General features: G+C 38.5%; 1 protein-coding gene across 1 annotated transcript in view; it reads left to right on the top strand.

The window, feature by feature from the left end:
* The window catches only part of Nrep (neuronal regeneration related protein), a 29,719-nt gene extending 12,947 nt beyond the window's left edge, over positions 1-16,772 (top strand). Inside the window, exons 3-4 of the mRNA XM_023703376.1 lie at positions 10,299-10,376; positions 15,022-16,772. Coding sequence (XP_023559144.1) covers positions 10,299-10,376; positions 15,022-15,147 — 204 coding nt within the window. The 3' untranslated portion in view covers positions 15,148-16,772. The remainder of the gene's footprint in view (positions 1-10,298; positions 10,377-15,021) is intronic.
* Positions 16,773-17,311: the final 539 nt, after the last annotated feature.

Below are 17,311 nucleotides of genomic sequence, written 5' to 3' on the forward strand. Positions count from 1 at the left end.
GACTCTTAGCCCTGAGACACCTTACCAATTGGGATTAGAGGCTCTTCCCTTCGGTCTTCTCTGCTTCTATGATACTGCCTGATTGAAGTGCTCATCAGAGAAGGCTTTGCCCAGTCAAACCTTTCTCCAGCCAACAATGAACCAAAAGAATCACAAGTTCTCAATAAATAAATAAATAAATTAACAAAAGTGCTGGTGATATGGCTTGATCGGCCCTGGGTTCACTCCCCAGTAGTATAATACTTTCACACACCAGCACCTCCACATCAGCCACCATCACCACCCCTATCCCCACCAAAACCAACTTGCTTCACCAGTGGGGTTGAAAGCCTGAATGGTATACAGGGCTGCAGCACATTCATTCTAACCTTTTTCTATTTCTCTTACAACTGTTAAGTTTTTTTTTTTTTTTTTTTGGCAATTTTCTCATAGAGCAGGTTATTGGAACCCTCTTAATGGTCCCTTTTTGATCTGAGCACTTACCGTATGCTTGAATGGATCTGTATCTATTTTCCCTTTCATTTTTTAAGGTCATACCTTTTATAAGATAAGCAATAATCTCCTGCAATGGAAACCATTTTCCCTGTAAATTTAGTGGCCTGTTAGGTTGCTATTTGCTGTTGCAGAGATACCAGTCTTCAGTGACCAGAGTAGTACATGACAGGCCTTAAACTGAAATGAATTTTGCTAAATGCTGAGGAGCTTGTAACTGCCGGCAAGTGCATTAATGGCAAGAGAGGACAGTTTCTTGGAATGAGCACTTTGTAGGAAAGGCAGACTTTCTGGGGATCTTGGTGTTATGCATGTCAACAAGAGAAATACTTCAGAATGTCTGGATACTCTTCAAAGCAATTGGCTATTTGTCATCTTCCCAGAGTAGAGAGAACCCAAAATCCTTTCAGGTAAATTTGTAAGTGTCATACTAGTATTTGACTGAAGGTTTTAACAAAGAAGTAGAGGTTTTAAGCAGTTATTTGTCCATACTGGTGAAATTTTTTCATAAGATTATAGCTCAGTGAGTTTAGACAGAAGATGCTAAAAAATATAGTATCTTTGGTGACTAGAAGTGAGACTTCTAATAGTTATTTAGAGGTGAAAGCTTGGATCGCATGCCTAAAATTATTCAAACCAGCTAATAAAAGCAAGTCTAGATGTTTCCCATTAGCCTTGGAATGTACTTGGAAAAAATCCCGCTACTCCAGATGTCCGGTATTGGAAAGCATTGCAAGAGCATTACTCTCATTTGTAGTGGAGAATACCGTTGTAAAATTTACAGTTGTAGCTTGATGTGCTGGAGCATAATATAGGTAGTACTGATATAGGTGTTCTTTCTTTGCCTTTTTCTTTTAAAAGTAGGAACATATCACAAGATGTAGTATTTCTCATTTTTTGATTGCAGATGAAAACCAGTTTATTTAATGGAATAAGGTGGTCCAGACTTAGAACTCAGATGTGTTAAGTAAATATTTACCCTGGTTCCACTTAGGGAGGTAAAAGATTTTATTAACATATTTGTTGAGGTCATGGGGCTAAGGAAAAGCTTATGCTGTGTATAAATGCCTAAGGGGCGTTTTTGCTGCTAGCATGTTTAACAAAGGTTCTTTTTTTTTTTTTCCTGGTTTTGGTTTTGTTTGTGTGTTTTTGCTAAAAAGAGCAAGTATCTAATTTTGCATCCTCAACTTTCTTACTGTACTTGCATAAGTGTATAATCTCAACCCAGAGTTTTATTTATTTATCTATTTTTCTGTATTTAAGGAAGGGTCTACAGGGTTTTCAGGGTCTCACTACTAGATCAAACTCAGAGTGATTCTCCTGTTTACAGCCTCCCAATTGCTGGGATTACAGGCATACGCCACCATGCCCAGTCTCAATTGCCTTCTGGGCATGCCCCGGGGGCAGGGCCAGCATGGCAGGCCTGGGGAGGGGATCGAAGGCCTGGCCCATGCCCCTGCTTGCAGGGTTTTAATCCACTGAGCTATTTGGCCAGCCCTTCAAACCAGATTTTTTTTTTAAGTCGATTATTTTTCTGTCTTGTTTGGAGAGTCTTTTCTTAGGCATAACTTAGGAGATTTGTTTCTAAGTTTTATTCTTGTATGCTTGCTTCTGGCTTACTTTGGGCCATTATCAGCTATTTGTACTTGTATTGTCTTCATTACTGAAAAGAAACTCTGCCTGTTAAAAGTCAAGATTTGAAGCATAGAACTTACTTCCTTGAGTCCAGTCCACAGTTTGGCTCTGATTGCTGTACCAGGCTGACCTCCATCCAAGGGAGGGAGCCTTGGCAAAAATCTGAGAATTCCTCGATCAGTGACTCCCTTTTTTGGAGTTTTGGAGTCTTTAGGTGGATTGCTTTGTGCTAAGCATGCTCCTATTGGAAAGGAATGAGGCTGGGAGAGAGGAGGAGTTTGCACAACATAAATCTTTGCAGCTGACCTTGGAGTTCACCATGCTCAAATAAGCCAGCTGCTGCAGTGCCTGGCTTGAATCGTGCACCATCAAAGCCCTGAAAACTCACATAATGAACAGGTTTAAACGGTAGCGAAAGAGAAAAGTCAGATTCTGTTCTTAACCTTTTGTGGTTTGGTCCTGATTTGTTTCTCTCCTTGAAAGTATTTCCTGTTATTCTTAGAAATCAAATTCTAAAAGACTAGAACCCAAACAGACAGAATCCTATATTATGGAACAGAGTGACTGTGGAAGCTCTTTTTGCTGACAATTAATTTCACATGTAAACACTTGCATTTTGTTGCCAGTGAGATTTTCATTCCATTCTCTGCCGAAAAGTCTAGAAATAAAATTCCACAGCTGTCAGGTCCCACATACTCATCAGTACTCCTTCAAGATGGCTTTGTGATGAGCAGAGTGAAGTTAGAGGATTCTACTGTGAAAGCCTTTACAGCTTGTTTCACACTTCAAGTCAGAAAGTAAGAAATTATCAGCCAGGTGTGGCACACACCTCTAATCCCAGCACTTGGGAAGCTGAGACAGGAGGATTGCCATAAATTCAAGGCCAGCCTGAACTATATAGTGAGACCCTGTTTCAGAAAGAAAAATATAAAGGAGGGAAAGAAAAAGAAAAGAGAAATGAGAAATAAATTATCAGTCTTTTGCCTGCCTGATATGTAAGTTGCCTGCAACAGAAATGCAAAGCAAAACGAATGCAAATGTTTTTAGCCAATCTGTGAGCTATCGATGCCTTTGGAAGTACAGTTGTCTCCCCAGCTCTGTTTCCACATGTCAAGTACTTGTCAGACAGGAAACTGAGTGTTTTGGCTGGTATCCTGGCCCAGCAGAGCCACAAAGGCTCTCCCTTTTTGGAGCAGTAGGGCATTTTGGGCTATTGAGCACAATAGGTAGGTGTTCCTAATGCTTCCTCTGTAATTACCCATTGTTACCACAGCTGGGTGTGTGTTTAAATTAGGTCAGTACTTGTTTTATTTCATTCCCAATCCAGAATGTTTGCCAACTTAGGCACTAATATTTTATTCTGCTTTCCAGAATGTGCAGCAATTGCTTACATCATTTGAATGGCCCAGTGTTCTACACACTTATCTTTTTGTCTTCTAGTGGTAGTGTTTCTTCCACTGTATGCCTGCTCTTAGAGCATGCGCTGGATTGGGCAGATCTTGAAGACTAGGTCTCTAAGAGAGGCAGCATTGTGCATCATCTTTTGGCACTGTCTAATCTTTGATGTAATGCTGTTCAGAAAAGAAATGATTCTTGTCGTTCTTTTGTGGTTTCATTTTACGTTCTGCCCTCACATGACCAGCAACACCTGGGAGCAGAGTGGCTTTTGAGGAAGTCTTAAGAGTGCCACTTCAAAGGGAATGTGCAGAAAAGAAGTGTATGTATATGTGCATAAATTCTTTCTAAATTATAGTACTAGATTTCACAACCTCCTGGCAATTAGGCAGAATAGGACATGTGGGCACACAGGCACACACACTGTTTAATTGGCAGAGATATTATGAAATATACTCCTTTGCTACACAAAGAATTAATTATGCAGGTTGGACACCTGCTATCCTACTCTGCTTTCTTAATTGCTAGGGACAGGCTACTATCCTTGTTAAGTCATAAAAGGGCATGTGTGCTTTCTTTTAAGGTAAAGATAAAGAATAAAATTTACAATTATGGCCATTAACAAAGCCATATACAATGTCTTTACATTAGATTCCTTTGAAGTTATGTTAACCAGTTAAGTAAGCAGCATTTATGTGTTTTGGGGTATTTTTCCTCGGAAGGTATGACCCTGTCTTTGAGAATCATTATTACAGAACAGTCTTTCCAAAGAAATATTGAGAAAGTAAGTGAACAGGGGAAATGCAAATTTAGAAACTAGCAATAGATATAATTCAAATTTTATATGCAACATAATGGCACTGATTGGAAACATGCCAAAAGATTTTTAGGTTGAGTCTATGTAGAAAAAAGCCATGCTGTCAGAAAAAATACCAAGTTTTTGAATGAAACATACAAAAGAATTTAAGTTTGCATATTTCTTAGAACCTTGTTGACCTGGTCTCTAATTTCTCCCACATTTTGTTTTTCTAATTTGGAGTGGAATTTTTCAACAGTAGTCCATCCCAACTAATGATGATGAGAAAGCTAATCATCTATAGTTTAAAAAATGAAATTATTTTTGTCATTCAGTAGTTAAGAGAGCAAAATAAGAATGAAGAGAGAAAGGTGTGGTGGCAGGTAGAAACCTGGAGCAGTTTATTTGCACCTTGCTTGCTATGAGAGAGTATTAAAATTTAAATACCAGTCATTAAATACATCTAAGAAAATCATAAAATTTCACCATAAGCTATGTTTAAATATATAGTAGATTTAATTATAAGAAGTATATTTGATAGTAATATATGTATTGTGGTTAATGTATTTAAACAAATGTGCTTGTTCCATTGTTTTTAAACCTAAACATTGGTAAGATAAATGCACCTTTTTTTTGATAAATGCAGTCTTATAGAACAAGATGCCTTAACAAATAATTCAATAGCTGGCATAAACACACTTGCTCAGAAAGTTAAGCAAAACCTTTTAAATATTATCCAAATTAAAATACTATAGTTTTTCTGACAGCTTTGTTTTCTACATTTTGTACAAATATTCACATTTTCTTAGATGTTAAGGGTGTAGCTTCTTTTGCAGATTGGCCTTCTCCTGGTATAATATCCTAAAGGATTTCATTTAAGCAAAAAAAATTATTTATTTTATATATAGAAAACAACTTTGAATGAATATATGTTACTCTTGTGACATTTATGGCATCCTTTGGTTTACTGGAATAATCAACTGTGTTCAGGTATTTTCATGTGTGTTACCCCGAATATTTGAAATTATGAGATTAAAAACCACTAACAGCAAAGGAAAACTCAGTGAGTATAAAAAAAAATTTAATTGGTGTTCATGAGAGACATTAATTCAGAAAAGTAAGTGGATGAATAAATGGAACATGGAGTGAGCTGCATGTCCAATTTTGGACTGTTGGTTGATGACAGCAAGAGAGCAGCCTTACAGCCTGGCAAGCTCAGCCAGACTCTAGAAAGACACATAACCTGCGTGTGATCAGCACTCAGGACCCTCAGTCACAGTTCACTGCAGCTCTTAACATTCTAGAGTAGGGAGAAAACTGAGGGCCTAGCAGTCTGTTGGACCACCTTTGTGGTGTTATGTGGCCCTGAAAGGGGCCCTGACCCCCTGGCCATAGAGGAGCACATTACACCCTAAATTGTCATCCTGTCTTGCTGGGCTTGCCCCTGACAGCCACAAAGTGCCTTCCCCAATCTGCTTGCTGCCTTTCACATTTCCTCTACGACTAGTACTACTGGATGTTATGCTAACGGTTGATACTGTTTGTTGTTTACTTGACTGACACATTTTCCTGTAGTTGTCATATTTGATGTAACCTATATATTTTTCTCCTTCACTTCCTGCCATTTGTTAAAGTTGTTTTATTACACTGAAAGTGCACTGTATTCATTTGCTAGAGCCAAGAAAAAGTACCACAGATGAGTGACTTAAACAGCAGAAACTTTCTTCCATTTTAGAAGCTAGAAGTATCTTCCAGCTTGGTTTCTTCTGTGGCATCTCTCTCTGGTTCTACATGACTGTCTTCTCCCAGTATCCTCACATCATCTTCCCTTTGTGTGTATCTGTCCTGATTTCCTTTACAATAGGCATTAATCATTTAGAATTAGGCCCATGCTATTAGTTTTTTATTTTGTTTTAATTGAATTACTTCTACAAAGATGCTTTCTTCAAGTAGTCACCTTCTGTGGTGCCAGTGGTTAGAACTCCACCACATGGAGTTTGAGAGGACACACTTCTTCCTCTAAAACCTATACTTTGAATGTTGTAATTTTATGGGTTGCTCATTGCCTGCTGTCTTGCACCCCTAGACTTGAGACTATTGAGATGGCAGGAACTTTTCCTAGAGAACCAGACTGTTTCACAAACCTGTGGGAAATGCATGCATGGAGGTTGGTGAGAAATTTGGGCTGGAAACTGGCACTGTGTCTTTGTCAGTAGTAGAGCTGTGTAGTAGACTACAAGATGTCCAGATAGATGAGGCAGAGAAAATACATTTAAGTCAAGACACCTTTAGGTATAAAAACAGATGTGTATTGCTTATAACTGTCCATCCTCTACATCCAGCACTGAGAATGAAGTAGGAATTGAGGGCCTTGTGTAACACCAAAGGTCAGACCTGAGTCATTTGAGAGCAAGGATAGTGATTGTCAATAGATCTGTCCTCAAGTGCTTAGAGTGTCAAAGCACCACAGGTCTGAGAAAAAACAAGGTTGTATGGTAGAGCACACATTTTCAATACCTATCATCTTTTCCCAAACCAACTGTGTCTAAAAAATTAATTGATTAAAATATGCCCTTAACATACTATATCTAGGGATCTGCTAAGTCCCTAGAAACCAGCTGCCAGCTTTTTAAAATAAAACTGAAATTCACTCTCTGTTTCTACCATTATTGGCTTGTACTTCACACATGAAGAAATACAAATGGCACATAAATGAATGAAAAACTGTTCAACATCATTGGTCATTCAAAGATGCAAATTAAAACAATGCTGAGATTCCATCTCACCCTAGAAAGAATGACTATTGGCAAGAAGTCAGCTGGTAACAAATACTGGAAGGGCTGTGGGGAAAAAAGAACCCTTCTTCACTGTTGGTGGGAGTGCAGACTGATATAGCCACTGTGGAGATCAGTGTGGAGAGTCCTCAGAAAGCTAGGATTAGGAGTACCATTCAATCCAGCTATTTTCCTCCTGGGTATTTTTCCAAATGAACTGAAAACATCATACTACAGTGATTTATGTGCACCTGTGTTTATAGCAGTGTGATTTATCATAGCTAAATCTTGGAAATAACCCAAATGCCCATCAGCTGACAAATGGGTAAAAAAGATGTATGTTTACACAGTGGAGTATTACTAAGCTACAAAAAAGACAGAGTGGAGGCTTTTATATAGATAAATAGATGCAACTAGAGAACTAGTAAGTAAATCATGTGCAAACATTGTATTGTCTTGCTAGAGTAAGAACTTAAAAGAGTAAATAAAATCTGAAAGGTACAATAGAGGCTATACAAAGGAAAGAAGAAGGAAAAACTGGGATGAGAAGAAGGACAAAAAGATATGTTTATACACAGGATTGCTTGGATAACTGATGACTGATTTCTATACTCTATTGAAAGGAGAAGTTAATGCTTAAGTTTCTTTTTTAATTTCTTATAACTTTTAAAAATCAATTTTGTATGTTTATCTGGTAATCTAAACTAATTTGAAGATAACATTATGTAATACAACAGCTATTGTCAAATTCCTTTAGAAAAAGATTCTGATTTTGAAGGAGATTAGAAGAGTTAAACACAAGGCCAAAGTGACATTTATTTTTTCCTCAGTATACAATGATTATTCTTGGTTCAAACACTAAAAAAATGCCTGATTATAGATGGCACTGGTCAATTTGTAAACTAAATTAATGTCTCCAAAGAATAAATGTGAAATAAGAGAAAAAGTCTCTTTAGTTGTGGATTTTGGTATCAAATACTCATATTCCCAATTCCTTTGCCAAAAATCATTGACTGTTTTTCTTAAGAAAATCAAGGTTTTTGAAAAAAAATCCTTAGAATAAGTGTAATCATGTCTGAACTCACACTAACTATTTTGCCCTACAGATTAGATTACCGTACAAATTGAATTCTTTAGTATTGGCACTTTAAAGCCAGAAGTAAAATGCTAACGCAGTGTAATTTTTTAAATGCAGCATATCACAGAAACACAGAAAAATGTTAACATTTACTTCACATGTATTTTTGCTTCTAAGAATATCTTATTTCTCACTAATATTTCTAATATTTTAAAATTGCTCTAAAGTATGCTTTTTAAAGTGATAATTTTAAGAAGTGATCATTTTATTTCCACTTATATTTCGTGAATTTACAATGGATCACAATTTGGGGTCTCCTATAATTAAACCCAAACTTGGATGTTATGTGCTATAACTTTGTTATATGCTTTGAAAAAAGCTTGGGTATTTTAATTTTAATTTTGTTTTCTTCACCCATTCCTGGCTAATGGCATAGCTCCTTGTCCCAAACAAGGCAGATGGTGTAATTTTTCAGGAAAGAGCTGGGCAGAAGAGAGGGGAAATCTGTAAAGAGAAAGATGGTTTAGGGTTGGGGAAACCACATGGCTCAGAAAGCAGACCCCGTGCAAAGTGAAAATATATTGCCAGTTCTTGCAGGATGAGCTCTCAAGTATTTAAAACTGAAATGTGGGTGGTGTCTGTGGACTGGTATAATTTTGAGGAAGAGGTGGAAGGCGATTTGCATTCTGAGTTAATGCAAGTACAGAAGGATAGTAAAAAGAAGACAGCTTAGAATCTAGAAACCAAGTTTGAGTTACAGTCTGACCTATGCTGACTTTGTTGCTTTAAGTTGCTTTGTTGCTTTAAGTCCTTTTGAATTTCAGTTTCCTTAGCTATATAGTGAGACCTAAGCACAGGCTTATCATCAGGATAAATTAGTTAATATATACAAAACTGCTTTGTTAGCTGGGATGCGCTCTAAGCATTACTGGTGCAGACTAAAGATAGTTGTCATAGTATTCCAAAGAATGAGCAAAGCCACCCACGCTTTCTACCTCAGACTTCCTAAATAAATGGATTGATTGAGACGCAACAAAACATTATACAACAAATATTAAGCTCGAGGCTTAATATTTCCAAAGCCAAAAAGTGATTGCTAAGTCTGTTTGTTAATCTATTGAGGTATGATTCTTTATTGTTTATTAAATGTGTACCTTATTTACAAAACTTAGAGAATCAAATCCTAAGGGACTCTTAGCTAATTTCTTCCTGTCTTCAAGCAGGGCTATATCAAATGTGAATTAGTCTTGACAGATGGTTACTGGATTGTTTCAAAATTTTTTAAAGCAGATTTCACAGTTTTCCTCTCTAAATTCTTTTAGTAATTTAACAATGCTTCTGCCAAGTTCTTTCTTATAGCTGACCTAAATCTGTAGTTGTAATTTTAAGTCTTTTTCCCCCACTCCTGTCTTTACTGAGATAGAGAACAGCTGGTCAGAAACCTTATGCTAATAACGCTTTGTATATTTAAAGAAGAGTTACTCAGTTTGACTCCCTCCCTGTTCTGCCTCCCACCCTTCAGAATTCATCAACTAGTATTCTCTGAGTCATTCATGGCAGTGTCACCCAGCTCCGTTTCCCATTTCAGATGTTTGGCTGCTGCAGGCATCTGGATACAATGTGGTGTTAGTGGCCACAGAGACCTGGAGAGATCTAGGAGGCTACTGTCTTTCTTCCTTTGCTCTATGTATAATTTTTGGTGTGATGGTAAATGCCCAGAGTAACTCCTGAAGTGTGTGATCGTCAGACCCATTTATACTATAAACATAGAGTTTACAAGAATAATTATCAACACAGGTTGCTTGGCAAGTCAGGCTTCCTAGTGAGTGCATGCACGCTGCCAGACCTGCTGTTAAGCTGCCACTTTCCCTGCTAAGGATAATGTGATTGATATCTGCTCTGTCAGACTTTATCATGGAAGACATTGAGGTAAAACTCTGAGCATCTGTGTTGTACATATTAAAGAAAAATACTAACAATCTGAAAGAGTCCAGGGCTTTCTTCAGGGCTCTAACTTGGAATCAGGAAATAAATGACCATTAGAACCAAGCTCATTATGCTGATATGATGTGGTTCCAGAGAAGGTCCTGTTTTTAATCTGAGTATGTGTGCTTTTCTGTTTCTACAGGTTCACTTCACGGAACTCCTTGTCTGGGTCAGGCAAGAACCATTTCCAGACAAGGAAATGGAGGGAAGGCTTCCTAAGGTAAGATCCGTAGCTGCCATTTTGTTAACACCATTTTCACTTTGGAAACATTTGTTTTTCATTTGGATGTCCGTCATGCACTGTTGTAAGCCAGTGATACACACCTGAAATTCCAGCACTCTGGGATCTTGAGACAAGAGGGTCACAAGTGTAAGCCCAGCCTGGAGACCTTAGCAATTTAGGGAAACCTGTCTCAAAATAAAAATGAAAAAGAGCTGAAGATGTAGCTCACTGTACTTCACTACCACAATAGTCCATTAATATGATACTACACTAATCTCACAAATAACATATTTTTGATAACATAAAGTTCTATGACTTATTCACATTGTCTATTGACAAATACATTGAAAATGAATTTTCAATTATAAAATCAGCTTATCAAATATGCATTTTACAAATTTTCAAATTTGTTTCATTGTTGGTAAAACAAACTCAAGTAGGACAGCCTAAACATTAGAAGACAGTTTGAATTGAATGATTACATAAGAGTCCTGGGCCTGGGGAGATAGCTCAATAGAATAAGTGCTTGCCTGGCAAGCTCAGGGTCCTGAGTTCAATTCCTGGTACCAGAAAAAAAAAAAAAAAACATAAACAAATGAATAAGTCCTAAAAAGTTTGAAATGATGACATTTTGTCTGTTTATCTGGATTTCTAATAACATTATCCATGAAATATAATGAGAAGAACATTAAGAAATTACATCTTTTACCTTATTTTAGGCCTGGTTTTCTTTTTGTCACCTTAGTGTAATAATTCTGTGTCTTAACAAAACTCTTAAAATAACATCTTCTAGCATGTAGTGCCATTTTTGAAGCAAACACAGTTTACCAGCTTTTACTATAAGTACCTTTGGACTTTGCCTATTAAGGCAAATACCAATTTGACCTCAGGTAGGAAGACTGTGCTTTTTACCACCAAACTGCTGATTTTGCAATTAGTAAAGAGTTCATTGACAATAAAATTTCTATTCAGAAGTTTCACAGGCAGCATTTAGCAGTGACAAAATCCTCCCCCAGCTGTTACTGTATTTCAGTATTTAACGAACTCTTCATTTTACACTAGATAGTATAAAACAGTAGATTCCTGTTACTGATTAGCATAAGTTAATGTCAACTGGTAGTTTGCACAGAAAGAAAACAATCCTAAATTTTTACTTTTTCACTTTCTGAAGGTCAGGGTTGAAGTCATTGGCGGAAGGTAGATGAGCAAAATTATTTTGGCCCTAATCTACATAGAAAGCTAAAATACTAGAGATATGACATCCCCTACCACCACCTGGAGTTGCAGCAGCAGCATAACCCTAGACATTGTCTCTCCCTCCCTCCCTCTCACCCTCTTCCTCCCTTCTTCCCTCTCTCCCATACTCTCTCTGTCTGTCTGTCTCTCTCTCTTTCGCTGTCTGTCTGTCTCTCTCTTTCTTTCTCTCGGGAATTGAACGCAGAACCTTTCACATGCCAACCACATACTCTTTCACTGAGCTGAAGCTCCACCCCTTTGAATGAGTGAATAAATAAATGAGTAAATGAATGAATCAATGAATGATACTTTTTTCCCTAGATATTCTATACTGAGGTAGTTCAAGACATAATTCCCCCAAGGAAGCTGAGCATAAAACAGGAACACAGTGTTTGGCCATTCTGTTAATTCTTACCCTATAGGGTCATCTAAAAGACCTCTTTGGTACTAGTGACATCAGTGGGATAGGTAGGACCAGTTCCTCAGGGAGATTAATGGTGCTATTTTTTGTGCTTGGAAAGCCAGCCCAGGTGCCAGGTCCTGCTTACACTGAGGCATGCTCCATGAGGTGAGGGAGGGATTGTGGGTTTGTGTCTTCTATTTTAAGTTACCTCCTCTCTAAATATGTGAATAGTATTTCACGTGTATTTGTTCTTCCTTCAGCAGCTTCCTTCTGCCAAAAACTTATTTCGGCATAATTGTAAAAAAAAAAAAAAATCTCCGCTTACTCATTCTAAAACACATTACTGAGTAGCTGGAAGCTAAGCTCCCAGCAGACATTAGGAGAGACACCTACCCTGAGCCTTATCAGCTGCAGTAATAGATCTGTGGGGAACACTGACTGCCTCTCTGCCTGCCCCATCCCTAGCCCTCGAGTTACTGTTATTGCCCATCTTGTAGAGACCATGATGTGCTGGATCATGGAGGAAGGTGTGACTATTTTTTCTTCAAATTTTATAATTTCTGGGCGGGGGAGATAGCTCAGTGGTCTAAGCACCTGCCTGGACCCGAGTTCGATCCCATCCTGGATGCACCGTGCAGGTGCTGAAACCAGGAATGGGGGTGCACATCCCAGCACTGGAGAAGCTGAGACTGGAAGATCACTATTAGTCTGAACTGCATAGTGAGATCCTGTTCAATAAATAAATAAAAAGGAAAAATGAGAAGAAAAATGTATAATTTCTGGCTTCTGGTATAATAACGTATTTGACTCACCTCTTCAAGATACCTCCTTCCCTATTGCTGAAGCCTTAAATTCCTTTAATAGAAGCAAAAGGACTGTTCCTCAAAGTGGCAGGGGTGAAGGGTGTGCAAGAGAGGAAGATTAACATCTAGTAAATCAGGGCTGCAAAGGGCACATGTGCAGAACTGGGCCTTTCCAGGTGCTCCTCTCTGTAACACGGTCATTCTGTGGCCCCTTCGGGTCTCAACCTCCCCGCGTGATGCTCTGTCATAGCCCTTCTGTCATCCAGGTGTGGACATCTCCCACAGAGTGAATTAACTAAGGGCAGGTTGTGTAGGTGCTGGGGGTTTTGTTTTGTTTTTCTTTTTATATCGGTAGGCTTAAAATCTAATAGAGTGCATAAGCACTCAACATGTATAATTAATGAATGCAGAAGTATATTGGGATCTCAAAAGAGAAAAAAATAGTTAAAAAAAAAAAGCTAAATTCAAGTTTGAAGTACCTTCTCAAACCTGAATTTAGCTTTTTTTTTTTTTTTTAACTTCTTTTCTTTCCACAAAGCACCTCTTCCCCAGCCCCTAGCTCTTCATGTCATTTTGCTATTTTCCACGGAAGGAACAAGTCAGTGACTCAGACACACACACAGAAAGATCACGTAGGGCGCATTCGCTTGTAAGCACAGTGAGTCTCAAGGTTAGTCCTGTAAAGCTGGAGTTACTGAGTGAGCGAGCTTTCATGAGCTTTGGCGCTCCCTTCCTTCATGTCCTGTGACAGCAGCTGCCGCACTCTTCATTGAGAGCTGAGCATGTCATCTCCTGCATTGTGCTCACTGGCTGGTTTGAGGAGGAAGAGTGGGTGACAGCACTTTTTTAAGCATATTTCTTTTTTTAAATTTGAGGATTGGATACCAAAATTTAATATTGAAATTATTTTCACAACTATGAGGAACTGCCCAATAGTACCTTTTTTTTTTTTTTTTTTTTTTTTAATTTATCTAGAATTCTGGATCCTTAACAATTTGTGAATGAAGAATTAATTTAACTTTCTGGTTTGGTTCTGTTGGTATTAAATGATATAAAAACAATTTTGAAAATTATAACCTAAGAGTGGAGCCTTAAAATACACAATGTGTGGGTTTTGTGTACATCCCACAAATGTATGATTTCAAACTCTTAAGATTTTTAAACATAATTTAGCACACCAGATGTTTCATATGGAAAATTTATACAGTAAATAAAACGTCTTAAAATCAAATTATCTGGTGCACTTTAGTTCAGCTTGAGGCTGCATATATATATATATATATATATATATATTCAGTTTTGAGTTGCTTAGAAGTTCGTAAATTCTGAATTCTTCTTGAAAATAAATTCAAGTGTAATGACTTACAGATCTCAAAGTAAGAATATCTCTTTAATCCAAGTATTTACATTTAGTCAGATTGATTTACTAACCAATTTGGTTGGGTTAGAATCTGTGACCTAAGAAGAAAGAGAATGAGGGAAAGACAGAGCCAAATCTTTTAAAACTACAGGGTTGGGTTTTTTGGGGGTTTTTTCCCCCCAAGAAAAATCCAGTAGCTAATACTTTAGCTGAAATCCTTGCTTTTCAGTCTGCGCTGTGCGGGTCTCTGAGCAGGACGTGCAGTGTTTCTGCGGGACATTTACCCTCCTTGGGCAGTGGGCCCCACATGCCTGCCCTCTGGCTGCTGCTCATGATAGACAGGAGCCCTCCACTGCAGGTGACCTTCTGTAGAAAAGGTTTATGTAAATTTTAGAAAAGATTGTAGAAAAGGTTTATGTAAATTGTGATGTAGTTTTAAGTATTTTTGTTATATTTTAGAAAATAAGTCATAAACGTAAAACAATCTTCTCTGAGCACCTCTCCCCCAGCCTGACTTTGGGCCCTGCCTGGTGCCAGAGCAACTTTCCCCAGAAATCCAACTCTGTGGATTGCCGCCTCACACTGGCTGGCCACCCCCATTAGAGAAACACTCAGCTCCTCCACTGAAGCAAAAGCAGCTAGTGTTTTATTGCTTCATGCCCCCACAGACCTAATATTTACATTCAGGTGAACCCTGTTTAATGTGTAAACTATTTGCAAAACAGCAGGAGTTCAAGGAAAAAGGTAGGGGTAGCGGTATCTTTAAAAATGGTTTCAGAAGTGTGACTAAGTTTGTCTTTTTTGTGTGTCTTTCTGTGTGCCGGTCCAACTGTTTTGTAGGGAAGCCTTCCTGTCCCAAAGGAGGTGAACCGCAAGAAGAATGAGGAGACCGAGGCTGCCTCCCTGACTCCACTGGGAAGCAGTGAGCTCCGCACCCCAAGCATCAGTTACCTCTACTCTTTTTAATCGTAACACCTCCATTTGTATTACATCTGGTGTATGGGTATTGATGAGGTCATGGTATCATATATGGGATTTTTTTCTGTGTAAATCATCAAGTATAAGAAGAAACTATGGGACTCTGAGCCCTGCTTTAGAGAATTTACAGTGGACAAATAGGTATCATCAAACCAGTTTTTGATCATTCTGACTCAAGTGAAACCGCTCAGAATTTCACACTGTGAATCCACGTTTACAATCCCTACAGGTGGGCCTTCAGGCCTGGTTCGCTACAACAATGTCTTCCACAACTCCAACTCCCGCCGCGCTCATATGACCGGTCCACTCCTGCCTTTCATTCTCACAGCTCCCGACTGCTTCTTGCAGAGGCTGAGAGTCCCCCCATTTTTTTTTTCATTTAGATGTAACAAGCCTAGTAGCTTATGTTCATCAATTGTCTGTATATCTCTATATTTTATCCATGTACTCTTTTTGATGTATAGAAGTAGTTTGAAACTCATTGTTTCCTTGTGGTAAGTGACCGAGATGCTGCCACAGGACCTGAGACACTGATGAATGGTGCTATTTTGGACTTTCAACATGCTCCTTGGCGAGGTAGCTCTGATGGAGTTATTTTTTATTTCCATGTTCTAAGAAGGTGTTGGTACTCTGTTTCCCTGAATGTTACTCTCTAGACTGGATTGACTTGTTTTCCTTGTGTCTTCAGTGTGGCTTTCTTCCTCAGTGTTGTAGGATGAACATGAATGAATGCTACCAAGAGTGGGAGAGACTGTCGTCTCGTTGGCTGGCACTCACGGACGTGCAGTCAGGGTAGCGGGAGCAATCGCAAAACTGTAATCTACTTACCAAATCTCTTCCTTTCTGTAGCCTCGCCTGCCTGACCTAGAGAAAGAAAAGCAATAATTTAACAGGCATTTTGAGGTGTCTCTTTGGATTCTTTTTGCTTGACCAGATATTTGGGGGAAAAGGGCCCACTCTTTTTAAACAAATACCCTGTAGAAAAAGCTCCCAAATGCTGGCATTTGAGTAGGGAAAATGAAAATTACACCTTTTCCAAAAATTAAGTTGGAAAAGTATCTTTACAAAAATAATAATAAAAATAATAATTAAGGCAGAGCACTTTATGGGGCAGTTTTGACAAGCAAGGTATAGATTTTACATTTTTGTCCTTGCTCCCAATGAAGTGGATAAAAAAAAATAAACCAGATAATACCATCTACTCATGGAATGTTGTTGTGTTAGCCAGTCTGAAAGCCCACCTTAATTTTTATATAACTGTCTTTTAGCTCTTCCTTTGACAGGGCAGGTCTTGTTCTGAACTGTTCTGCTTCTGACTGTTAAACACCGGTGACGCATGCGCTGCACTTCTTCTCTCTCGTTTCCCCATGGGCCTGAGTTTCCTGTGCATTCCTCCCAACCCCTTCCTTTCGTAGAATAGGTATATCAGCTGTGTAAATAGAGCAAGAAAACAGTATTCTGCATCTGTGGCATTTATGTAGAGTTGCAGTTGTGTGCTGCTGAAAGTGCAGGCTTTTGTAACAATGTGATCTTTACTGATGCACTCATAAGTACCCAATGTATTTTAGCTATTTTAGTAGTATTTGTTCAATAAATATGCAAGTTGTAAGGTACTTGTGTGACTTGGCTCATTATTGAACAGTCCTACTTTTGAGTGCCTCCCCTGGTTCATGCTAATTTTTGTTTTCCCTGAGTCCCAAAAGTCAGACCAGTAAACCCATGGGCGAATATCAAAAGAAACAGAATCAGCTCTGTCTGACATGCATTTTCCCTCTTGAGGGTTTTATGAGATTAGGGGCTAGGCAGGGGCTCATTAAGATGGTATTAGCAGAGCTGCCTCCAGACACAGAAGAGAATTAGATCAAGGTCCTTTATTTCTGGACTTTTCTCCCTTTCAGGGCTTTCCCACACATCTCCACATTTTTCTTTCTCTTTGCCATTAAGACCCACTTTGTGGTATTCTTTCTCCATGCCAAAAGACACCTGACCACACAGCTTCATGGAATCTTTGCACTTTTACATAGATAAATTGTAAGAGGATAAAATGTTCAGATAGAATTTTAAGTCATTAAGACTTAATTTACATGTGCCCAGCTACCTGGAACCTAGCAGAGGATAAGATGATATCGCCAAAATCAGTTTTTGGAGGCCA

Source organism: Octodon degus, unplaced genomic scaffold (assembly GCF_000260255.1).
Source record: "Octodon degus isolate 3935 unplaced genomic scaffold, OctDeg1.0 scaffold00169, whole genome shotgun sequence".
In the NCBI taxonomy this organism is placed as follows: domain Eukaryota; kingdom Metazoa; phylum Chordata; class Mammalia; order Rodentia; family Octodontidae; genus Octodon; species Octodon degus.